We start from the raw sequence: 25483 nt of genomic DNA, 5'->3' as shown, positions 1-25483 counted from the left end.
ATCCCACATGCTATAGAGCGGCTGGGCCCATAAGCCACGGCCCATGAGCCACGGCCGCTGAGCCTGCGCGTCCGGAGCTTTTGCTCCGCAATGGGAGAGGCCACAACAGTGAGAGGCCCGTGTACCGCAAAAAAAAAAAAAGAAACAAAAGAAAAACTTGTACTAACCAAAACAGGTAATTATTTTGGAATAAAATGTTACCAACATTTCTAAAACAATAACAATCATAGACTATTAGAACTGGAAAAAAGGACCTAAGATTATTTCTACAATATCCCTGTCTTTTTGTTTACCTATCAAATTAGGGAACTCACAAATCCCAAGGCAGTACACTCCATCTCTGGACAGTTATATAAAAAAATGTATTTTTCTAGTGAGTTGAAATCTATACACTATAATTTAATCTTTATAGAACAAGTCTAATATCTATCTCTTTGTATCTTTTAGAATAGGGGTCAGCAAACTATGGCTCATGGACCAGATCCAGTCTCTGCCTATTTTTATAAATAAAGTTTCACTGAAATATAGCTATGCTCCTTTGTTTAGGTATTGTCTATGACTCCTTTTATGCTACAGCTGTAGAGGTGAGTAGGTGTAACAGAGACGTTATGGCCCAAAAAGCTTAAAATATTTACCCTCTGGGTCTTTACAAAAACAGTCTAATGTCCCTGTTTTAGAGGGTAATTAAGCCTAGTTCCTCCAACTATTCCCATGGAAATTCCTCCACGATCCTATTCACAATCCAGCTTATTTATGTTTTTCAAAGTAAGGCAACCCATACCTAAACAAAAGCAGAGAATAAGAAGACAAGTCCAGGAGGTACACCACCCACATAAAAGAAGTTACATGAAGAAAAAGAGAGAAAACAGAAGGGTGTAAATCAGTAAAATAAACTGAGAATTCTCACAACTGAAGAACATGAGTTTCCATACTGAAAGGGCCCACTGAGTACTCAACACAAGGGATTAAAAATAGACACACAACAAGACACATCATCATAAAATTTAAGAACGGTAGGGACAAAGAAAAAATTCTAAAAGCTATCAGGGGAAAGGTCACATTTAAAAGGACCAAAAATCAGAAGTGGTTTAGATTCTAACAAAAACACCTGAAGTTTGAATATAACAACTTTCAAAAAAATTTTTTCCCAGCTTTCAAAATTCTGAAGGATAATGACTTCCAATATAGAATTCTATTTCCGCTCAAACTGTAAATTCAGTAGGAAGGAAGACTGAACTTATTTTCAAACAATGCAAGATCTCAAAATAAATTTATCACCTATGCACCCTTTTCCTGGGATGTGCTCTACAAAAATGAGGATGTAAACTAACGAAGGGAAAAATATGAGATCCAGGAAACAGGGAATCCAGCACAGGTGAGAGGCAAAAGATATCCCCAGAAAGATGATGAAGGGAGACTCCAAGATGATAGGTGTGCTCAATTTGTGGAAGGCAATCATCTCAGATTGGAGGAGGAGAAATTTCTTCAAGATGAGGAAATGTGATAGAATATCTGATGCATCTAACCATAATGAGAGAAGATTTAAACAAATGAGAGCATAGACTGAATTAGTGGTAAATACATACAGATCTAAAACAAAAAAAGTGACCATTACTAATCGACGGCAAACAAAAAATATTCACAATATTCTACATAGCTCACCTGTGAATAGCATTTATATGGTTATAATGTAAACACTGAACACTCATCTAACAAAATTATGGTGTAATCAATCATACTCAGAGAGTAGGGGTTAGGGAAGGTGCATAGGAGAGAGGTGAGGAGTGGTGGGAAGAAGAGAGAAATCCTTAACTTCCACGGTAGAAAGTGAGCATATTATGCCTAAACTGAAAAAAAATAAAAGTAACATATTCATGTTATATGGAGAACTGTAAGTAAATACCATAAGAACTGTTTAACAGAGCTGAAAGCACATGCTTGTGAAGCAAGGAAAATGGGAGGAAAGTGTGAGCAAAAGACTGTTATTTTTCATAAAAAACACTTATGGAAGTATATTAATCTTTATATGAACTCAAATGCACAAAACTTAACTAAAAGTGAAGAAAGGCAAGATGAAGAACCCTACTCCCCTCCCCTGCCCAAACTGAGGCCAAGTTATCACAAGGAAAAGCAAAATCTAAATTTTGCCTTTATGATAGTGGCCATGATTACTTTTAGAAAGATATTCCTGTCCACAGCCTTTTATGGAAAGGTTTATGGAAAAACTGGCCATTCAGAGACAATGATCTTTAATCTTTTAAAAGTCACAGATCTCTTATAGAATCTGGTTAAAGTGACATATTTGCTACTGAGAAAAATTTATATGTGCACATTTTTCTTCTAATCTCAGAGACTGATTAGAAGCTTATCCTTGGACTTCAGCTCATAATTTCCAATTTCAAAGATGAATCAGTAAGTTCAATTTTCTATAGTTTTTCCTCCTTGCTAGTATGTACTTCTTCCATAGAAAGCATTTAGTCTCCAACTTAACTGTTCCACTTATTACTTTTTCAAGTATCTTAATTTTAAAATTAAACTTTCTACATTATAAAAGCAATGCATGCTACTGCAGAAAATACAGATAAGAGAGAAAACCTTTTAAAAAAATGTATAATCTCACCTCTTAGATAATACTTTGGTACACAGTGTATCCTTCCAGATTTTCCTGTTTATACACTTAAAAGAAAAACTGGAATCATAGGTATGTTTTATAATCTGCTTTTCTCATAAAACAACACATACTACATCTTCAGATCTGATTTCTCTACTGGCTTCCAGACTTCTTTATTCCCTCAATTGCCTACTTGATCTCCTTATTTCAAACTTAGCAGGGTTTAAATGGAACTTTCCATTTTCTCCACAAGCCTGTTTTCTCCGCAATTTTCCCAGCTCAATAAATAGAAATACCACCAAATTATTCAAGCTAAAAACGTCATCCTTCTTTCCTCTCTTTCTGTCATCTGCCATACCCAAATCAGTCGGTTCTGTCAACAAGAACTCCAAAACACGTCCTGAATTTATCCATCTCCACGTATGAAAAACCCGAATGAACTTTTTGGCCAAACCAACATGAAAAAGAGAGGCAGTGGCTTTGCAGTAAGTCTCAAAAGACAGACATCATTTGATTATTTATTTATCTAAAGGAAAAACTGTATTTGTTAAATACTCTTACCTACCAGTATCAAGATACCAAAGATCCTTGCAGCAAACTTGACTATTCAGTGCTTTTTTGTAGCCATCTCTTCCACTCCAAAAATACAATCGAGTGCCAATTGCAACAGCACAGTGTCCAGCTCTTGGTCTTGGTCTTGAATTTTTTTTGTCTTCTTGAGAATCTGATACTAGGGTGGTCCACTCTGCTGTATCTAAAGACAGAAATATCCATGATTAATCTACTTTTCTTAAATGACAAAATAACAAAAGTTATTTTATTAATAAACTTTATTTTAATAACTCTTAAAAGACTCACCAAGATTTAAGTAAGAAAATGAACTGGTACATCTCCATTCACAATCATGAGGTGAAGTCTCAATATTTTCCCCCTTATGTGGAACCCATCCACCAAAGATGTACATCCTGAACAACAAAAAAAGAAAACATAAAGTAGCTGTTTTTTTTTCTAAAGCTTTAATTTTATTTTTCAGATTTAAAATGCTAAGAATAGACAAATTTATTTTTTCTTGACTCAAAGCTTCAGGACTAATAAATCACTTATCACTGTCAAGGTAATGGAAATACGATAGTGAATAAAGTGGTCTTCTTTCAAGAGTTTATAATTTTATGAAGCAATACAGAATCAAAATTATTACTCTCTGGCAAGTTATTCAAAGTGGGAAATATTTCAATTATAATACATTTGAAAATCAATAATATATGCAATAAACTAAGGGTTGCCTGCCAGAAGGATACTCAAATGATCTATGACATCCAAAGTTAAATTTAGAATTGTATGTGTATAGTAACCAAAGAGAATTAAGTTTCTTATAACTTTGGTCACTGATATCATCAAACAAAAACCATTAGACTATGTTCCTCAGGGCCCTAAGGGTTCTCGAGACATGCCCGATGGCTGCTGAAGAAGAAAGGCTCATCAGGAAGAGCTCAGGCCATGTAGCCTCATGTCAACCAGAGAAGCTCTATTTTTTTTAAATCTATTTTATATATTAGAGTTCCAATGGAAAAACTACATGTTATAAAAGGGTTCTGCTATTTAAAAAAATGAACATCTTATTAGGTTTTGTTTATGGCTATTTTTTAAGAAGAACTAATGAGGTTCTAAATTACAACTAGCTGTTTCCTAAAACATTACTTTTAAGGTGAAGTCCCTACACAGGTAAACACTTACTTAAATTCTATTTAAACAATATTCCTAATTCTGGCCCAATGTTGCACAAAAAAGGGAACTTGTTGATAGTAACAGCTAACCTTTACGGAGTGCTCTCTATGTACCTGGCACTGTTTGAAGCATTTTATATGTATTAATTCACTCAATCCTCATGACAGTCTTGTGAAGGAGGTTTTATTATTATCCACATTTTATACTTGAGGAAACTGAGGTACAAATAAAGTTTCCTTGCCCCAGAACAGATAGGACAAGTATCAAAGCTCAGACCTGAATTCGGGCAATCTGGTTACAGAGTCCACATTCTATCCATAACACCATCCAAAGTATAATCATTGAGCATAGACGCTGAATACACACCTGGGTACAAATCAATACGTGAAAAATATGTAAAATATGTAAAAAGAAACAGTGAGTTATGTGTGTCAAATCTGTTGATGGAGGACAGATCAGTTTGACAACACTCTACCTTACACTTATATAACACCTACTCTGTGCATGATATTGTAAGGAATGTGAAGAAGTAAAAGAGGCAGCATGACAAGAAAATGGTAAGTATTTTGACTCTTATGGGCATATTACTTTATGCCCAATAAATACTTACTTTATGCACAGTAAGTATTTTAGCTCCTGTGGGCATATTACTTTATCTTCACTAAGCACAATCAAACATTATTAAATCATTTTCAAGAAATTAGCAGCATCACTCTTCTTTGTACCTATCTTTCTTAAGTTTGTTAAAAAGACAAAAAAAAGGAAGACTAAAAAACAGAAAAACACCATACTTATTTCCTATAACACTGGCTGTATGAAGGCTTCGTGGAAGTGGCACTGTCCCTTTAGTTTCTGGTTTTGACCATGACATAGTTTCTAAAAGTAAAAATAAGTATATTAGCAACTTAATCTAATAATAGCAAATTACTTCAACTTGCAGAATTTAAAAAAAAAGGACTTACAAAAATGAAGCAAAGGGTTTCAAAACCATTACTTGAATTTCATCTTAAAATAAACATTTCCAGCTGACATAAATTGCCAATCACAGAAATCTATTTACACTTGAATGTTAGTATTTGTAATGGAGAGGTGTATTTAGGGTGCTACTGATTTTGAATTAAAACCAGATTAAGGATTTTAACATTTTAAGTAAGAGCATATTGTGTAGAAGACACTCAGAAGTGGAAGCACACATACCCTCCAAATATTCATTCCTACGATCCCTTAAAATAGCTAAGCAAGGAGGTTTTTCACTGACCAGCAGTAACATTACTAACGCCACATTTCCTGTAGACAGAGTAACCACATAAATTCAATCATCCTCAACTGGGACATCTCATAGAGTGAAAGGGGTACTATTGATAATTACGTGGGACAATAAGCATAAACCAGGACCATCCAAGGCAAACCAGAATATATGGTGACCTGACTTATAGGGAGCCCAGGAGAGTTACTGTCATAAATCAAATATTCATTTGTTCAACTTGACTGATCAGCAATCACTCATATCAAGTACAACTCAATAAAAACTGTAATCAAAAATATTTTTCAAAGCAATTTTTGTATTTGCCTTTATCAATCATAATGAATTCCTGAGCCTGAATGAACTTAAGCTTACCTAAGTCAAGTTGCCATAGGTCATCAAGGCGAGCACCACACATTCCACCAAAAACATACATTTTAGGACTTCCTGAATCTCTTCTGCAATATATAACAGCTGTGTGGGATTCTCTTGGAGAAGGCACAATCCCTTTAGTCACTGGAATGCTCCAACCCACAACACCAGAACCATGCTGTAGCTCCAGCTCATAGAAATCATTTAAATATCTAGGATATAATGAAAGAAATTAAAACATTAACATGATATACACTTTTTATTTGCTTTTTGTTTCTATTTATAAAAATAACATATGCTTATTCATATAATACAGAAAGCCATTAGAAGAGCAGAAACCCCATAACTCATTCATTCAACATGTATTCATCAAACACTACTATGTACCAGGCACTCTTGTGGGGATCAGTAGTGAACAGAAGAGATTAAAAAAATTCCTGCCATCATTTAGCCAGCACTCTTGTCCATGACAATACCGTGACGGTTTCAAAACATAGCTGCAAATTCCCTGACACTCTTCCCATGAGGAGGTAGGGTCTATGTCCCCTCCCCTTGGTGCTAGGCAGGTTGTGACTGCGTCAACTAATAGAGTGTGGTGAAATGATACTATGTGACTTCTGGGGCTCAGTCACAGAAGGCCAATGCAGCTTCACTACACAACACTTGCACTTGGAATCCTGAACCTCCCTGAAAGTCCAACTGTCACAAAACCACCATATGGAGAGGACACAAGTAGGCACGCAGGATGACAGTCCCAGTTGAGTTCATCCTTCAGCCATCTCAGCTGAGGCATCAGACATGGCAGTGACCACTGAAGCCTTCCCATCTGAGGGCCTAGTCATCACTGCTGTGTCCTGTATGAATTCCCAATGTACAGAATCCACGAACACAATAAAATGGTTGCTATTTTGCATCACTAACTTTTGGGGCAGTTTATTACATGGTACTAGATAACCAGAACAATCAATTACTATTGACAATAATTAGTAAATACCCTTTCAGACCTCTCTCTCTATGGATACCCACATATGTATAAGCAAGATATACTACAAATATTGCTTTGCAACTTTTTTCTTTTTAAATTTTCACTCTATAATGTCATAGCAATGTCCTACATAGCTTTTCTACTCTAGAAATTGGCATGAAGCTTCTCATCTATGACATGATGTTTTCAGTGTTTTGAGCAAAGTGACACTTATAAGAATCTATCTCTCAATAAATTGAGTAATCAAATTATTACTCAAATATGAGGGCAAAATTAAACATTTTAGAACATATAAAACTGCAAAATTTAGGGCTTCCCTGGTGGCGCAGTGGTTGAGAGTCCACCTGCCGATGCAGGGGACATGGGTTCGTGCCCCGGTCCGGGAAGATCCCACATGCTGTGGAGCGGCTGGTCCCGTTAGCCATGGCCGCTGAGCCTGCGCATCCGGAGCCTGTGCTCCGCAACAGGAGAGGCCACAACAGTGAGAGGCCCGCGTACCGCAAAAAAAAAACAAAAAAAACAACAACTGCAGTTTAGCCATATAACTGTTCTGTGAAAAAATGATGCTAGATCATCCAGGAAAAATAAAAAGAAATCCAAGAAAGAATACACTGAATAAAAGAAATGGTTGTGCAAAGAAACTAGTAATTTATAATTAAATTTAAATTGATGTTTATAACCGTGCCTGTGAGGTCTAAATAATCACTGGGAAAGACTGACTAAAAAATTAATTTCTTAACATTATTGTAGTCTGGAATAAGATTCACAACTCTACGAAACATATGTAAAAAGGGAGTAAGCAAAAAAAGGCTAAAGAAAAAGACAGTAATCTATTTCCAAAGAGTACAAGGCTTCTTCAGTTTAAATGTGTATGATGATTTCCAAGCAACTAAGGGAAGCATAGAATTAGCATGTATAATTTTCAAATCATTAGCAGGAAAGAAAGAATCAAAGAAAAACAATAAATCAAGAAAAAGGAAGGAGAAGGAAAAAAAGCAAAGCATAGTCTATGGAAATAAGATGGCTGGGGGAAAAAACAGCTATAAACAATGTCAAAAGAGAAGAGAAAAATTGAAAAAAAATTTAGTAAACATCACAGAATTTTCTTAATATAAAGAGCTCCTATGAAATCAAGATAACGACCAATCACACAATAGACATAGGTAAAAGGATATAAACAGGCAGTTCACAGAACAGGAAATAAAAATTATATAAATATATAAACACACATACACAAATATTCAATCTCATCACAATTTTTAGAAACCTAGCAAAGGCAGGGAAAGGGGTGTGGAGAAGCAACAACAAGCAGAGTAGATGGAAAACATAAAATTACAAGGGCAGGAAAAAACGTCCTTATTTTAAGACAAAGTCTCTTGGAGATAGGGAGTATGCAGGGGAAACAAAAGAACCCCAAATCCAACTATAAGCTATTAATAGCAGGATGATATTAAAACTATTTAACAACTGATATGGCATAGAGTTAAACAGATCAGAACGAATCCCAGCCAGTATGCTATACCAGTGCATACTAGTTAATTGTTAGTCCTATTTACATAAGATAAGTCTACAACAAAATAATACACACAGGTTGAAATTATATATGTAAGGAACAAAACACAAATTCACAATCACACTGGGAGATTTTAACATGTCATTCAGAAGTTATGACCTACACCCACAGGATAAAAAAGCTTTGAATAATAATTTAAAACATTGATTTAATAAAGAACCTTTTAGCCAAACAGTCAAGAACTTACAATCTTTATGAAGAACTATGGAATAATTACAAAAAATGACTGTGAAATAGACCACAAAAACAACCATTAAAAAGGAGAAATCCTATAGACCACATTTTTTTTAACCTCAATATAATAAAACTAGATATTAGCAACAATAACAAAACTTTCCATTTTGAAATTTTTCTTTTTTTTGGCCACACCACTCAGCTTGTGGAAACTTAGTTCCCCAACCAGGGATCGAACCCAGGTCCATGGCAGTGAAAGCCCAAGTCTTAACCACTGGACCACCAGAGAATTCCTCCATTTGGAAAATTTTAAAAATTAAGCTCAACATCCATTTTTTGGTTAAAAAGAAAGAAAAAATGAATTAGCAAACTATAGATTTAAGAAAACTTCCTTATATATATGGAACCAAAAAATACAACAAACTAGTAAATGTAACAAAAAAGAACCAGACTCACAGATATAGAGAACAAACTGTGGTTAGCAGTGGAGAGAGGGAAGGGGGGGAGGGACAACATGGGGTAGGGAATTAAGAGGTTACAAACCATTAGGTATAAAATAAGCTACAAGGACATACTGCACCACACGGAGAATATAGCCAACCTTTTATAATTATAAATGGAGTATAACCTTAAAAAATTGTGAATCACTATACTGTACACCTGTTACTTATGTAATATTATACAACTATACTTCATATATATATAACTTTTTTTTTAGAACTTCCTTAATCTGATCAAAGGCATATACCAGAGACCTACAGCAAACATCACAATTAAAGATAGAAAGGTAAATATATTAATGAAACAGAAGAGAGTCTAGAACAAGAGCTCACAAACTTTTTCTGGAAAGAGCTAGATAGTAAATATTTTAAGCTTTGTAGGCCATAAATTCTGCCACAACTACTCAACTCTGCCCTTTTAATATGAAAGCAGCCAGAGACAATATGTAAATGAATGGACATGGCTGGGTTCCAATGAAACTTTACTAGCAAAAACAGGCAGCAGGCCAAATTTTGTCTACAGAGAGTAGTTTGTAACCCCTGGTCTAGAGAGTCTAGAAAAAGACCCAATTCTAAGAGAATTAAGATATGACAGAGATGGGAGTTCAACACATTGTGTCGGGGGGGGGGGACTGGCTTATTTAATAAATGGTGGGAGAACTGAAAATTCATTCAGAAGAAAAAGTAAAAAGCCTCACACTAGTCACAGAAATATATTCCAAATGCATTAATATTTTAAACACAAAAACAAATCTGTGAATGTACTAGAAGAAAATATAGAAAAATTATTTTTATAGTTTTGAGACAGGAGATTCTTCCTAATAAGCAGGATACAAACCAGAAAGCCATTAAAAAGTATATTGTCATACTTGATAAAACAAAAATGAAAACCCTTAAAAAAGCGGGGGGAGCAAACAGAAGACTTGGGAAAAAATATCTGGAACATATAAAACAAATTACATAGAGAACTCCTAAGAATCACTAATAAAAAGAAAAACAAAAATCCATGAAAATATGATTAGAAATAATAAATGAATTCAGCAAGGTCACAGGATACAAGATCAATATACAAAGACCAAATGTATTTCTATATGCTAGCAATGAACAATCCAAAAATGAAATTAAGAAACCAAATCTATTCACAATGTCATCAAAAAGAATAAAAAGTTAGAAATAAATTTAACAAAATAAGAGCAAGATTTGTACATTGAAAACCTCAAAATATCGCTGACTGACAATAAAGAAGATCTAAATAAATGTAGAGACATTCCATGTTCATAGATTGGAAGACTCAATACTAATAAGATAGCAACTGTCCACAAATTGATCTATATAGTCAACACAATCCCTATCAAAATCCCAGAAGACCTTTTTGCAGAAATTGGCAAGTTGATCCTAAAATTTATACAGAAATGTAAAGGATTCAGAATAGCTAAAACATTCTTGAAAAAAGAGTAATAAAATTTGAGAACTTATATCTTCCTATTTCAAAACATAATATAAAGCTACAGTAATCCAAACAGTGTGGTACTGGCATAAGGCCAGTGGAACAGAATTGAGAGTCCATAAGTAAATCCTTACATTTATGGTCAATTCATTTTCAATAAAGGTGCCAAAACAATACAGTGGGAAAAGGATAGTCTTTTCAATGAAAGGTGTTGGGAAAGCTGGATATCTACATGTAAAAGAATGAATTTAGACACTTACTTTACCCAGGCATAAAAATTACCTCAAAATGAATCACAGATATAACTACAGAACTTTTAGAAGAAAATAGAGGAACAAAGTTTTGTAACCTTGAGACACGCAAAGAGTTCTTAAAAAGGATGCTAAAAGCATGACCCATAAAAGAAAAAATGGATAAACTGAACTTATCAAAATTAAAATCTTTGTGCTTCAAAAGATACCATTAAGAAAATAAAAAGACAAGCTACAGATGGGAAGAAAATATTTGCAAATCACATATTTGATTTTTTAAAAAACCTGTATGCAGAATATATAAAGAACACTTATAATTCAATAATAAGAATACAAGCAACTAAATTTTATTTTTAGATTTATTTTATTGAAGTATAGTTGATTTACAATGTTACGTTAATTTCTGCTGTACAGCAAAGTGATTCAGTTATACATATAAATATATACATTTTTTTCATATTCTTTTCATTATGGTTTATCACAGGATATGGAATATAGTTCCCTGTGCTATACAGTAGAACCTTGTTGTTTATCCATTCTCTATATAATAGTTTGCATCTGCTAATCTCAAACTCCCAATCCATCTCTCCCCCACACCCCCACCCTTGGCAACCACAAGTCTGTTCTCTATGTCTGTGAGTCTCTTTCTGTTTCATAGATAAGTTCATTTGTGTCATATTTTAGATTCCACATATAAGTGATCTCATGTGGTATTTGTCTTTCTCTTTCTGACTTACTTCACTTAGTATGATAATCTCTAAGTCCATCCATGTTGCTGCAAATGGCATTATTTCATTCTTTTTTTATGGCTATGTAGTATTCCATTGTATATGTGTACCACATCTTCTTTATCCATTCATCTGTCTTTGGACATTTAGGTTGTTTCCATGTCTTGGCTACTGTGAATAGTGCAGCTATGAACACAGGCATGTACGTATCTTTTCGAATTATGGTTTTTTCCAGATATATGCCCAGGAATGGGACTGCTGGACCATATGACAACTCTATTTTTAGTTTTTTGTGAAACCTCCATACTGTTTTCCAGAGTGGCTGCAGCAATTTACATTCCCACCAACAGTGTAGGAGGGTTCCCTTTTTTCCACACCCTCTCCAGCATTTATTATTTGTAGACTTTTTTTTTTTTTTTTTTTGCGGTATGTGGCCTCTCACTGTTGTGGCCTCTCCCGCTGCAGAGCACAGGCTCTGGATGCGCAGGCTCAACGGCCATGGCCCATGGGCCCAGCCACTCCACGGCACGTGGGATCTTCCCAGACTGGAGCACGAACCCGTGTCCCCTGCATCGGCAGGCGGACTCCCAACCACTGCGCCACCAGGGAAGCCCTATTTGTAGACTTTTTAATGATGGCCATTCTGACTGGTGTGAGGTGGTACCTGATTGCAGTTTTGATCTGCATTTCTCTAATAATTAGCAATGTTCAGCATCTTTTTTTGTGCCTGTTGGTCAAGTGTATCTAACAAATGAACAGAGATTTGAATAGAAATTTCATCAAACAAGATATATGAATGGCTAAAAAGCTCATGAAAAGAAGCTCAACATCACTGGTCATTAGGGAAATGCAAATTAAAACCATAATAAGATACCACCTTATACCCACTAGGTTGGCTGTAAAAAAAAGACAGACAATAACAAGCTTTAACAAGGATGTGGAAAATTTGGAACACTTATACATTGCTGGTGGGAAGGTAAGATGGTAGTCACTTTGGAAAACAGTTTGGTAGTACTTAAGAAGTATAAATTTCCCACATGACTCAGCAATTCTATTACTAGGTATCTAATCAAGAGTAATGAATACATGTCCATAGAAAGACCTGTATGCAAATGATCATAACAGCATTATTCATAAAAGCCCAAAACTGGAAACAATCCAAACGTCTACCAACTGATGAACAGATAAACAAAATGTGATATATCAATACAATGGAGTATTATGCATCAGTAAAAGGAAGAAATATTTGATACATGCTACAACATGGTTGAACCTTAAGAACATTATGCTAAGTGAAAGAAGATAAATGCACAAAAGCACATTTGTACGAAATGTTCAGAAAAGGCTAATCTATGGAGACAGAAAGTAGACTGGTAGTTGCCTGGGGATTGGTATGGGAATGCAGACTGACTGCAAATGAATAAGAAGTTTCTTTTGGAGTGATAGAAATGTTCTAGAACTGGATTGTGGTGATGGTTACACAACACTGTAAATTACTAAAAATCATGGAATTGTACATATAAAAAGGATGAATTTTATGGTATATAATATATACTTCAACTTTTTAAAATAGAAAAATAAACAAGGACCTGAACAGACAATTTCAAAAAAGTAATTGTAAATATCCAATAAGCATTGTTAATCAAGCTCATTCCTAGTTTAAAAATAAATCAAGATAAACCCATGAAATGTATTTCACCAATTATGTTGGCAAAAACTAAGAAGAGTGAGATGATTCAGTATTGCTGAGGGTATAAGGCACTCTCGTACACAGTTATTAGGAGTATAAAATACTTCCATCTCTTTGGAGGTTGATTCAGGGGTACCTAAACAAACTTAAATGTACCCTTTGACCAACACCCTCCCCCCCAATTCCATTTATAAGTATCAATCCTACAAAAATATTTATACATGTGCAAAAACTGTAATAGCAAAATAATGGAAATATTTAAATGTCCATCTGTAGGGGAATGGTTAAATAATTTGCATAATTCAGACTACTTTTCAGCCTTTAAAAAATAGGTCAATCCATATCTACTGCCATGTAAAGATATATTGTTAAAAGTAAAAAACAAACAAAAAACCCAAACAAGTAAACAGCCAAAGTCATAAAGCAAGAAGAAAGACCTCACTTGTATAAAAAAAATACATGTCTGCGTAGAATCAGATTAAGGTTCCCAAGTCCCCTCTCCCAGAAAGCAGAACATGTATCCTTGCATCATGACTCAGGTCTTGGCTTTAGGGCTTGCTCTGACCAATGGAATGTCAACAGAAATGAATGTGCTAGCTTTAATCAAGGTTTTAAAAAGTATCACGTGTATCTAGTTATTCCCTCTAGCAGCATAAACTTGAGAAGCTTACCCTTAACACAACAAAAGCTAATACAATGTGTTACATGAAAAAGGTTCCAAAAGATACACATCAAACTGAATTATGTGTTCTTGCCTATGCTGGGGAACAGTGATGCTATGAGAAAGAACTTCGTATACTTTTTAGTTTCTTGAATTTTACAAGTCTGTACCTAAAAAAAATTGTTTAATGGAAAATGAAAAAAAGACATGGGCTAAAAGTAAAAGTATCTGGATTAGTGTGGTGGTATAAATTCTTTTCCTTTTCTCCAGTTTCCAATTTTTCCATGTAGTTTTAGTATATGTTATTTTTTAAAGTCTGGAGGAAAAAAAAAGCTAACTCTATTATCAGTCTAATGTAGGTAAAAAGACACATTATAATGGCGATGACAACTACTGATATTGCTGATGGCAACTTGAAAGTCCTTTGAAAATTATTCCAATAATCTTATTTAGCAATCACAATGACACTGAAAGGTAGGTATTTAATCACTCCCATTTCACAGTGAAGGAAAACAGGCTTAGATTACTTCCACTAAAGGACACATACACGGTAAGCAGTGAATCAGAAAATAGCCTTTTGGATTCTAAACCTCCAAATCCTGAATGCTATAATGACCATGTGATCAAAACATTATGCAAAAAGAAAAGAGGCAGTGATTAATTCTGTTTGGAAAAAGGAGGAGAGAATTGGTTCTGAAAGTACTTGCTTGTGTGAACCACTCTTAACAGCTTCCTATGAGAAAAATGGAAATGATAGCCTTCATTCTACATTCAGATTTTTGTCACTAACTCTCAGAGAAATATAATTTGAAAATATCCATTTATTACTTTTCATTATCGCTTATGACAACTAAAATTCATTATGGCTCAACATATACAAATATATTGCCACAAGCAGTTATATTAATATCAATTTAATAAGATGATTTCTGATCGGAAAAGGCAGTTTTGAAAACAGATATACTCCAGGGACTAAGGAAAACACAAAATGGACACAAATTTGTTCACTGTTAGGTTTAATTGAAAATGGCTAAGCTTCATCACTTTTGATAATTAAAGATGGAAGAAATGAAATGTTCTTAATCTAAATCGTAAAATAAACATTTGGTCTGAAAAAGTGTTGGCATACCTGGGAACATTATTGTTTGAATCTTCACTTTCATTTGCCAGGCCACCAAACAAATAGCATTTGTTACCATATAAAGAGAAGCTATGTCCCAGACGAGGACAAGGAGGTAAACCAGAAGAAGGAGGATACGGTTTCACTTTTTTCCATAACCAACGACTTGCCTAAAAAAGAGCATAAATACTCTCAGACAAAATCAGGAAAGTGCTCCTATATTGTCAATAGTGTAACATCATACCAATACATTTTAATCTGAATCCGATCAGAAGACTTCAATAAGCTACTTTTGGGACAAATGACAAGTTAACCAGATAACTTCAGGAATTAAAATGAGTGTTCCAATAGAAATTCAGTCTAATCTTCCATATTCACAGCTTTCCACAATGGCAAACTAAGCTTATAATAATAAACACTAACAGTTATAAAATATTTTCCAAATGAAAAATTCAACATTATTTATAGCTTTAAGATTAAATGTAATTTATGTACTCTCACTTTTTGAAATTAGGTAATCCATGGATGGTATATATTTTAACCTTTAAATAAACATAAAGCTCATTAAAAAGTTTTTTTTTTCTTGGCCGCTGCATGGCATGTGAGATCTTAGTTCCCCAAACAGGGATCGAACCTGTGCCCCCTGCAGTGGAAGTGCGGAGTCTTAACCACTGGACCACCAGGGAACTCCAACATAAAGATCACTTAACAAACCAAACTCCAAAACTTATTCTCTAGCCATGGATGCTTTCTTTACCTAAAACTATTTTCGAAAAAATTTTTAAATGGACTGCTTGTAAATAGGCATAATTCACCTACATCTGCCAACTACCAGATATCCTTAAGATCACAGAAGTGGGAATATACAGTTCAGGAATAAAAGTCAGTTAGGGCTGTCACAGAGGGCTCTGCGTCTGGTTTATTAGAGAGTAAAATCTAGAAAGGCTATTTGAAACTGTTACCCCTTTTGTATGTACTGCCAGAAAGGGGAAAAAAGTGATTATTAGCGTGAGGGTAACAATTTCTGTAACTAAGGCAGAAGTTTTCAAAAACGTACGGTCTGGAGACCAGCAGGAGCAGGTGGAAACTCAGAAGGAATGCAAATTCTCTGTAGAGAATACTGATTCAGAAACTCTAAGGGCGGAGCCCAGCAATCTGTGTTTTCACAAACCCTCCAGGTGCTTCTGCTGCAGGCTAAAGTTAAAGAAAGACTGCGCTAAGATACAAAAGCTCAAACATATAACTTGTACAACTGAGACTAAGTAACAGGTATCTTAATGTTACAAATGTTGCACTGGGTATTGGAAAAAGACTTACACTAGAAACTTTGGCTTTGGGACTTCCCTGGTGGTCCAGCGGATAAGACTCCGCGCTCCCAATGCAGGGGACACGGGTTTGATCCCTGGTCAGGGAACTAAGATCCCACATCCCACATGCCACACGGTGCGGGCAAAAAAAAAAAAAAAAAAAAAAAAAGGAAACTTTGGCTTTTTAGTGAAGTGGAAATGTTTTCTTTGAAGCTATGAAATGTGAAGCTCACACTATTTTAAGCATGTTAATGAAACATTTTGCAATCTTTCAAAGAATTATGAGCAATATCATTAAAATTTCAGGTTGAGATAATAAATTTGAAATATACTTACTTGTAACTCATATAACTCATTGCTGTATCTTCCGTATTCAACCATTCCCCCAAATACTAATATTCTGGTACCATCACAGACAAATCCATGGGCAGCACAGCCTGGAGGGATGTCTCCTCTAACAGCTGGCAGGAACCACTGATTTGTAACTAGTTGCCAAAATAAAATTAAAACCAATTATAATAAACAGTTATCACAAACTATGAATCTGTACTTTTATATGAATCATTTATATCAGTGGTTCTTAATTGGGAATGGTCTTGCCCACCCAGGGACAAACAAAAAAATTTCAGTTGTCAGAACTGCAGGAGGAGGGTGTTACTGGCAACTAGTGGGTAAAAGGCTGGGGATATAGGGCAGCCCTTAAAACAAACAAAATTATCCGGTTCAAATGTCAATCATGCTGCTGTTGAAAACCCTGATCTATATCACTTAATTTCTCAACAAAAACCCTACTTGGGGAGCATCATCCTCTCTATTTTACAAGTGAAAACTCTGACACTTAGGTTCAGTAACTTTAGGGTTGATCCTTGAACAACTAGCAGAGCAAAATTCAAACCAGGTCTAACTTATTCCACACCCAAGGTTTTTACAGTCTACCAAATTGTCGACTAACTTTTTAACTTTTTTATGCTGGGGTGCCAGAAGGAGGAGAAGGTGAAAAAATAAAGTTTCCCCTACTCCACCATTTTATTAATTTCTAAATGACCACTATAATTAAGTTGTTTGGTCAAAGAAAAGTTATTGATCACGACATAGATTTCAAACTCATTAATTAGCCTTACACCAAGAAAAGAGCTTCCTTAGGACTGCTGGCGCATTGACAAGTGGGAAAAATGAAATTGCAACCTCCTTTCTGTTCCACGGAGGTACTCAAAGTCAGGGCCTCCGCGGCCGGGGGCATTTCTGATGTGCAGCGGCGCTCAAGGCGACAGTCCTCCCCGAGCGTTGAACGGCTGAGCTTGGGCACACACACCCAACCATGCAGACAGGCATCGGTATCACCCACGAGCCACTTCCCCGCCAGTGAAGAGCGCTACCAACGGGGTAAGAATCTTGACTAACAACTGCCAGGTACGGGGCTGTATTTGGGGTGAAAGTACCAGAAGGCCTCTCGTTTTCCCTCCTCATCTCCCCTATATTCTCTTCCTCCTAAAGAAGGCAGGCAGGCAAAGACGGGAAAGGCCCGGAGGAGCTCTGGTTTGGAGGTGGGTTTTGACAGGGAGGGATCTCGGGGCCCCGGAGTGGGCGAGACTTCGGGAAGAGGCCCAGGCGGATGGAAACAGTCTCTCTCGCCTACGTCCGCCAGCAGGGCTGGGGCGGGGGGGTCCGGGACCGCCTGCCCGAGGGCCGGCGCGCCCCGCACGGGGGCCGGTTCCGCCCCGGCAATCCCGGAGAAACGGAGCTACGGCCCGGGACCCTGCGGGATTGGGGCCGCCCGGCCGAGACTCGCTCCCCGTCGCCCACCGGAGGAGGCAGTGACCCGGCGGTGACAGCTGTCAGGGCCGCGGCCGCCGCCTCGTCTCCCCTCCCCCTCCGCGGCTCCCACAGGCGGGGCCGAAGAGCCGCCGCCGCGCCTACCCGTGTTGTAGACGTGCAGCTCGTCGGCGATGCCCTCGTTGCCCCCTCCAAAGATGATCATCAGCTCCCGGATGGCCACCGCGCGGTGTCCGTGCCGGGCGCGGGGGACCGGCCCCGTGAAGGAGGAAACCCGCCTCCAGTTGAGGAGGCTGGGAGCCGCCATCTTCCCAACCCCCGCCCCTCTGTCCACAATGCACCGCGCCTGCTCCGGCGCCGCTGCTCCGGGAGGAGGGCTGGGACCCGCCTCCAGCTGTGCACGCGGGAGGAGGGGAACCCCACGGAGGAGGGTGATGGTCACGTGACCGCGGGCGTCCAGAGTGAGGATGGAGGGCTGCGGGGAGCAGAGGGGGTCCTGGCAAGGGAGCCCCACCCCCCCCGGGTGACGTGGCTGGTGTTGGCACCCTGGACAAGGGATTTTAGGGTGGAAGGAAATTTCCTACCGACCAGTCTCCCCTCCTCATCCAGAGCCTCCAGTTTTTTATTTGTGGGAGAAGATACAGCGTTTTCCTTTACGGCCACTTTGAGCATCTAGGATGTGCGAGTCAGACCTTTTAAAACAGGGGTCCCCAACCCCCAGGCCGCAGACCGCAACCTGTCCGGGCCTGTTAGGAAAGGAGCCACACAGCAGGGGCTGAGCAGGAGGTGAGCGAGGCTTCCTCTTCGCCTGAACTATTCCCGCCCCCCATTCCGTGGAAAAATTGGCTTCCACGAAGCCCGTCCCTGGTGCCAAAAAGGTTGGGGACAGATGCTTTAAACAATGACAACACAGCAAGGGAAAAGCTCTCGTATAGGTTTTGAAGTGCCAGGAGCGCGCGGAGAGGAGAGGGAAGTCCATCTCCGCCGAGGGCGTGACTGCGCGCAGAGAGCCTGGGCGTAGAGGATGCCCCTGAAGGCTGGGGGAGGGGGGCAGTCTGGACCATGGTGGAGAGGCCGCGAGCGCTGCGTGCCACTCGCGGCTGGGAACACCGGAGGGAATGTCGGAGCTAAGCCTGCAAAGGCAAGTCAGGCAGATCAGATTTGGAGGGTGACATGCCAAGAAGTTTAGGAACGGTGAGCCGCGAAAGTTGTTTTGTTTAAGCAGGTGGGAGGTTATATATAGATTTATCTTTTATTACTATCTAACATTTGAGGGTCTTTCATTGACAAGCACTGTCCTCCTTGCCTTATATGAATTAATTTGTGATTCTCCTAACAATCCAGTGAAGTGGGTACTGTTATTTCCCTTTCGTGGATGGGGAAATGAGGCACAGAAAAGTAAAGTAATTTTCTCATGGGCACACAGCAGAATTAGGGCCAGTATTCAAACGCAGAGCTTCTGATTCCAGAGCCCCAACCCCTAACCACTATACCATACTTACTGTGAATACAGTCATAAGTAACCCTGTTAAGTCCGGGCTGCTTTGTGATCTGGTCCTACACAGAATCATACTCAAAGAGATACAAGTCCAGCGGCAGAGGTCGGGGCGGGGAATGAAAGCAATTTAAATCCCTACCTCACACTCTAAAGACGGTATCAAAGAGGGAATACACATAATGTAGGCCAAATTTCCTAAAATTTCATTTCCCTCATCTTACTACTTTCAATTGCCTAGCTCATCTCTCCTCCCCCAATTCCCTCAAACCTAACCATGCCTCTCCCACCTTCTCGTTCATCTAAACTGCCTTTTGAGAGGTAATTCTCTCCCTTTTAAAAAGGAATTCTTACTATTCTTTCCAGCTCCTGCTTTTCAAGTTCTTCCTGTCACTGATTAATTCCCCAGTTTCATAATATGGTCAAAGAGAATTTGGAATTGTAATAGGAAGGTGGCTGGAAACAAAGAAAGCAAGCTATGAATATTTATGTACTGATATTTTTCTTGGTCACATACATAACATGGGCTCTTAAATGTTTCAGTTATAAAGTTTTTAGGTATTTGAAACAATACTGGAAAAGTTGGGGTAGAGCCATGAGTTTTTCATAAAACTTTAAATACTTTATTTAAAGAATTATATTTTATTCTGAGAGTTTAGTGTTAAAATGTCCTAACTTTTATTTATGACTGATACTGTAAGTGGGTGGTAGTTTTTTTTGTTTTGTTTTTTTTAATGTCCTTATAGCAAAAGACTAAGGGTAAAATTAAAAGTTGCAAACCCAATGTTGATATTCAAATTAAAAAAAATCAAAACTGGTGTATGATATTCGAAAGTCTGAAAATCTCTGAACTAGGGAGAGATGAAGGCAAAATGTTAAGACAAAGGAGATTACAAGTGATAACTGGTTGCTTAGATAAGGAGCTTCAGGACAGTGGTGGAGGTCTGTATTAGTTTCCTAAGACTGCTGTAACAAAGTACCACAAACCAGGTGGATTAAAACAACAGAAATTTGTTGTCTCACAGTTCTAGAGTGTAGAAATCCAAAATCAGGGACATGATCCCTCTGAAACCTGTAGGGAAGAATACTTCCTTGCCTCTTTCTGGCTTCTGGTGGTGGCCGTCAATCCTAGGCCTTCCGTGGCTTGTAGCAGCATCACTCCAACCTCTGCCTCCATCATCATATGGTGTTGTCCCTGTGTGTCTGTGTTTCTTCTCTTCTTATAAGTTCACCAGTCATATCAGATGAGGGCCCACCTAATGGCCTCACCTTAACTTGTTTACATCTGCAAAGGCCTTATGTTCAAATAAGGTCACAATCACAGGTTAGAACTTAAACATATCTGTTTTTGGGGGGGACACAGTTCAATACATGACAGGATGCTTAATCCAATGGGAAAGATATTTTACCAGAGCACCTTGGACTCAACGCTGCTTAAGTGAGGAGTCTAGATTAGGTCCCCAATTCTCAGGAAAGCTACCTTCAATCTTTGAAACTTTAAGAATGGAAGTTACCATCTAGGAGGTGAGTGTAGAAGGGGAAGAGAAGAATGAGGCAGAATAGCGCCCTGAAGAAACCAACTTTTAAGAGGTAAAGACAGCAGGAGGCTCTCGTGAACGAAATGGGGAACGAATAGCGAGAGAAGTCAAAAGGGAACTGGGTGAGGGCGATGTCAAAGAAGCCACAGGCTAAGGGGCTTTCACAGAGTGGAAGTGGTTATCAAAGCCAAGAGCCATAGAGAGGTCAGAAAAGAAAAAGACAAAGAAGCAACGTCTGCAAACTAAGAGGTTATTAATGGCCTAGATTAAAATACTCAGTGGAGCGGGAGGAGGGAAGCCACAGAAGATCGAAGAATGAATAAGTGAGGATGCACAGATAACATGTATAGCCTGCTTTTTACAGACACTTGCCCCCAGAAGGAAAGAAAAAACAGTGGCTGGAGGGGAGAAATGGCTGTGTACAGAGCAAGCTTTTCTCATTCTTTTCCAAGGATGAGACTTGGAACATGACTGTGGGCTCAGAAGAAGGATCCAGTTGAAAAGGTAAGACTGAAGAAGCAATAGAGATGTCTTAGTCTGCTTAGGCTGCTGTAACACAATACTAGAGGCTGGGTGGTTTATAAACAACCAAAATTTACTTCTCACAGTTCTGGAGACTGAAAGTCCAAGATCAGGGTGCCAGCATGGTCAGATTCTGCTGAAGATACTCTTGTAGGTTTCAGACTGTTGACTTCTCACTGTATCCTTACCTGGTGAAAGGGATGAAGGAGCTCTCTGGGGTCTCTTATAAAGGCGTTAATCCCATTCATGAGGGCTCCACTCTTATGACCTAAGCACCAAAATACCAAAGACCCTACCTCCTAACACCATCACCTTGGGGGTGAGGATTTCAACATATGAATTTGGAGGGGGACACAGACATTTAAATCATAGCAAAAGAATATGTCATTTGGAAATGCTTTTTGTTACAAGTAGCAGAATATCCGACACAGTGTGGCTAAATGATAAGGCACTTAATTATCTTGCACAAGAAATCTGGGGTAGGTAGGTCTAGGGTTAATTTGGCAGTTCAGTGGTGTTACGGTTCCAGGTAGCAGTTCTGAGTTTCTCTTGACTTTTCCTTTATGGTCAAAAGAAGGTCGTTGTACCTTTGGACATTGTGTCCCCATACAACCATGCCCAAAGGCATGAAGCAGGAGGACAGCCAGGATGGGGAAATAGGGCTTTCATTTTACAGGGAGGAAAAGCATCTTGCCCAGAAGCCACCCAGCATACTTGCTCTTAGGTTTCACTGGCCAGAACTGGGACATTTGGTATATTAAGATTACATTAGCTATAGTGACAGAAATAGGCTTTAAAAGTTTATGTTTCTCCCATCTAAATGAACTTTGGAAATGGCGGTCCAAAGCCAGCATGGCAGCTCTATTTCACCGCATCTTCAGGAATTTGTAGACTTTGTAGATTGGAATTCGTCCTTCCAGCTCATGATCCAAGGTGGCTGCTCCAGCTCTAGCTATTGCATCTACACTCCAGCCAGCAGGAAAGAGTAGGGGAAAGGAATGTTCCCCTCTCCAGAACACATTCTGGAATTGTACATGGTATTTCTGCTTACATCCCGTATGCCAGTATTTAGTCACAAGGCCACAGCTAGTTGAAGGAAGTTTGTGAAATGTAGTTTTTATTTAGAATGGCCAAGTGCTCGGGTAATAGTCAAGGTTCTATCACAAAGAAAGAAGAGAAGAGCAGACCGTGGGGGTCTTCTTGCAGGAGGGTGGCTATAGGAGTCTAGGAAAGTGTTTTTGTTTGTTTGTTTTTAGCCTCAGTAATGAGAAGCAGGCAAGGGAGAAGAAGGTTGGAAATGAGAATTGGTGAGTTAACCAAGTAGGCCTGTCTCAGGGCAGGTTGAAACTTGACTGAGCAAGATCCTAGAGGATCAAGAAAAGATGGATTCAGAAGTACATGAAGATTTACACATGGACTGGGGTTGAATATATGTCTATTGCATAGATTATATAATTGTTTATATTCTATAAAAATATATTAAAAAACAGAAAGCTCATTGGACAGCACTGCTCTAGCCTTTTGAAGTTACATTAGAGAAGATGCCTTCATCTGTCACCACTTTCTCTCCTTCACTCCCGCTCCCCCATATCAAACACCATCATTTACCTGGAATCTTAGTATAGCATAGAGGTTAAGATCACGGGATTTAGAATTCAATAGGCATAGCCGTTTACTAGCTATGGGGTCTTGGTCAAATTATTTATTTTTTTGAGCTTCAGATGCTTTGTCTATAAAATGGGGATTGTAATAGCATCTATTTCTTAAGGTTATTTTGAAGATCAACTGAGATAATATATGCAAAGTACAGGCTGTCCTTGCTTTGCATGAGAGTGCAGTTCTGTGAAAATGGCCATGGAAGCTGAAACCCTGCAAAGCGATCTTAATTACTAATGGGAAAAATTACAGTTGTTTTGTTCATGATCTTTAAAAATTTTTGTCAAAATATTTAAAGTTCTCGGGCTTCCCTGGTGGCGCAGTGGTTGAGAGTCCGTCTGCCGATGCAGGGGACACGGGTTTGTGCCCCGGTCCGGGAAGATCCCACATGCCGCGGAGCGGCTGGGCCCGTGAGCCATGGCCGCTGAGCCTGCGCGTCCGGAGCCTGTGCTCCGCAGTGGGAGGGGCCACAACAGTGAGAGGGCCACAACAGTGAGAGGCCCGCGTACCGCAAAAAAAAAAAAAAAAAAAAAAAAAAATTTAAAGTTCTCTTACTGTTAGTTTTAAATGTCTAAAGAAATGAAAAAAATAGTAGACTTAATAGTAAACTTAATGTTTATTTGTTCTACTGTAATTTAAAACATTGGACATATTGAAGATGAAAATTAAATATTTAGGGTTTGTTTTGGTTTTGGTTTTGGTATAAAACTTACCAAGAGCAGCTGAGCAGTGTTTAACCTTCTTGCCATATAACTTACTGTAAGGAGTGAGCATCTTTTCTGTGCCTTGGAAAATGGTCATACTCCTTTCTAAGTTTGGATCAGCTTCCCATATTTTATCCTTTGCACTTTTAACATCATAAAATAACCTTTGAGAGTTCCTCTAATATGAATTTTTTTGCCCATGTCATTTCCTCTGGAACATCTCCATCCCTCTCATCACAACCACTTTCCTTATTTATGTTCGTAAAATCACCCTTACTAGATTTTTCTGGCTGCATAGCTAGAGTTGAATAGCAACAGTATCATCCCACGGCCAACTAATTTCTTCTCTAACTTCATTTACCTTTGATTTGAATGTCACTCCCACTATTATCATTTTTTGTTTCTTTGCTAACATTTCTCTGTGTTGGCCAATTCTATTATCCATTTTTGTAGATGTCACATGGGTTTCTCACTGGGAATTAACGAAGCAACACAACTACATGCTTTGCTGTCTGTACATAAGCCGAATAACAGCTATCCAGTGACCAATCAAGGACAGACTGTCAAAGAAGTGACACGATTGGTCACTCATCATTGATGTGGCTCTGTTATCAGCGTAGTAATTTTGTGGACTGAAAAGCTAGCAGCAAAGTTAGTAATTATCCAATTACTCAGTTGATATACTGTGGTAACAGATTTGAACTGTGTTGTAGGGGGACTGATGTTATTAAACTACACTGTGGTGACTGAAATTGGTGCTGATGCCACGCAGAGCAAGGACAGTGCTGCGCTTATGAAATGCCTAGCACGTGGTTAGCATTTAGTAAGTCATAGATTGTTTAACTTCTATCATTTTCATTATATTACTACTGTTTCTACCCCTCCTGAGCCACTACGGGCCACTGAGGAGTCAGTCCGAGAGGGAGGGGCTGGTGCTGGGAGGGGGCAGACAGTGCAGTGTTTTCAGCCAGGAGTGTAAAATGGCCGTGTCCAACGGATGCCTTAATCTCAGTTGAGAACTCAGGCCAAGGGCTTATTGGCAGCAGTCTGAGAAGGGGTTTTGAGGAGTGCCAGCAGGTAGGCAGAGCTCAACAGCAGAGAGCCTAGGCAGGCACTGTTCCTGAGACGGAGGAAGCAGATGGTGTCTGAGAGGTCTGCTCCCAGATCACAGGGCTCCAGCCATGGCGAGAGCTGCGGCCAAGGCCTGGAGAGGGCAGCTGGCCAGAACGAGGCAGGACCCCAGGCCAGGTAGAGCCTACACCAATTACCAGAGGAAGGAGCTGGCGCAAAAGCCAGGGAGGAAAAGCAGTCATCTCACGTGGGAGAAAGGGACCCTGTGTGCAGAGAGTCAGGTGCAGGAGCGATTGCTGCAGCTCAGGGGGTAGCAGGCAAGAGCCAGAGCAGCTAA

The 25483-nt window shown here is 38.7% G+C and overlaps 2 protein-coding genes across 19 annotated transcripts in view; one reads left to right on the top strand and one right to left on the bottom strand.

The window, feature by feature from the left end:
• The window catches only part of HCFC2 (host cell factor C2), a 46781-nt gene extending 28269 nt beyond the window's left edge, over positions 1 to 18512 (bottom strand). For 3 of the 5 annotated variants that reach the window (XR_010932553.1, XM_067697750.1, XM_067697751.1), the window contains exons 1-7: positions 18305 to 18512; positions 16724 to 16872; positions 15090 to 15250; positions 5955 to 6163; positions 5128 to 5212; positions 3470 to 3576; positions 3177 to 3365 (exon numbers count right to left, since the gene is read on the bottom strand). Coding sequence is in view for 4 of the 5 variants with exons in the window: in XM_067697750.1 (XP_067553851.1) it covers positions 3177 to 3365; positions 3470 to 3576; positions 5128 to 5212; positions 5955 to 6163; positions 15090 to 15250; positions 16724 to 16872; positions 18305 to 18467 (1063 nt within the window). In the remaining variant the exon portion in view is untranslated. Of the gene's footprint in view, positions 1 to 3176; positions 3366 to 3469; positions 3577 to 5127; positions 5213 to 5954; positions 6164 to 15089; positions 15251 to 16723; positions 16873 to 17826; positions 17973 to 18304 lie in introns of those variants that run through there. The other 2 variants (XM_067697752.1, XM_067697753.1) reach the window with 2 other exon arrangements.
• The window catches only part of GLT8D2 (glycosyltransferase 8 domain containing 2), a 73204-nt gene continuing 65357 nt past the window's right edge, over positions 17637 to 25483 (top strand). For 8 of the 14 annotated variants that reach the window (XM_067697774.1, XM_067697780.1, XM_067697779.1 and 5 more), the window contains exons 1-2: positions 19195 to 19354; positions 21558 to 21697. The gene's annotated coding sequence lies outside the window, so the exon portion shown is untranslated. Of the gene's footprint in view, positions 17771 to 18524; positions 18622 to 19194; positions 19355 to 21557; positions 21698 to 25483 lie in introns of those variants that run through there. The other 6 variants (XM_067697772.1, XM_067697768.1, XM_067697766.1 and 3 more) reach the window with 5 other exon arrangements.

This window comes from Pseudorca crassidens, chromosome 11 (assembly GCF_039906515.1).
Source record: "Pseudorca crassidens isolate mPseCra1 chromosome 11, mPseCra1.hap1, whole genome shotgun sequence".
Classification (NCBI taxonomy): Eukaryota; Metazoa; Chordata; class Mammalia; order Artiodactyla; family Delphinidae; genus Pseudorca; species Pseudorca crassidens.
This window is presented reverse-complemented; position numbering and strand designations above follow the sequence as displayed.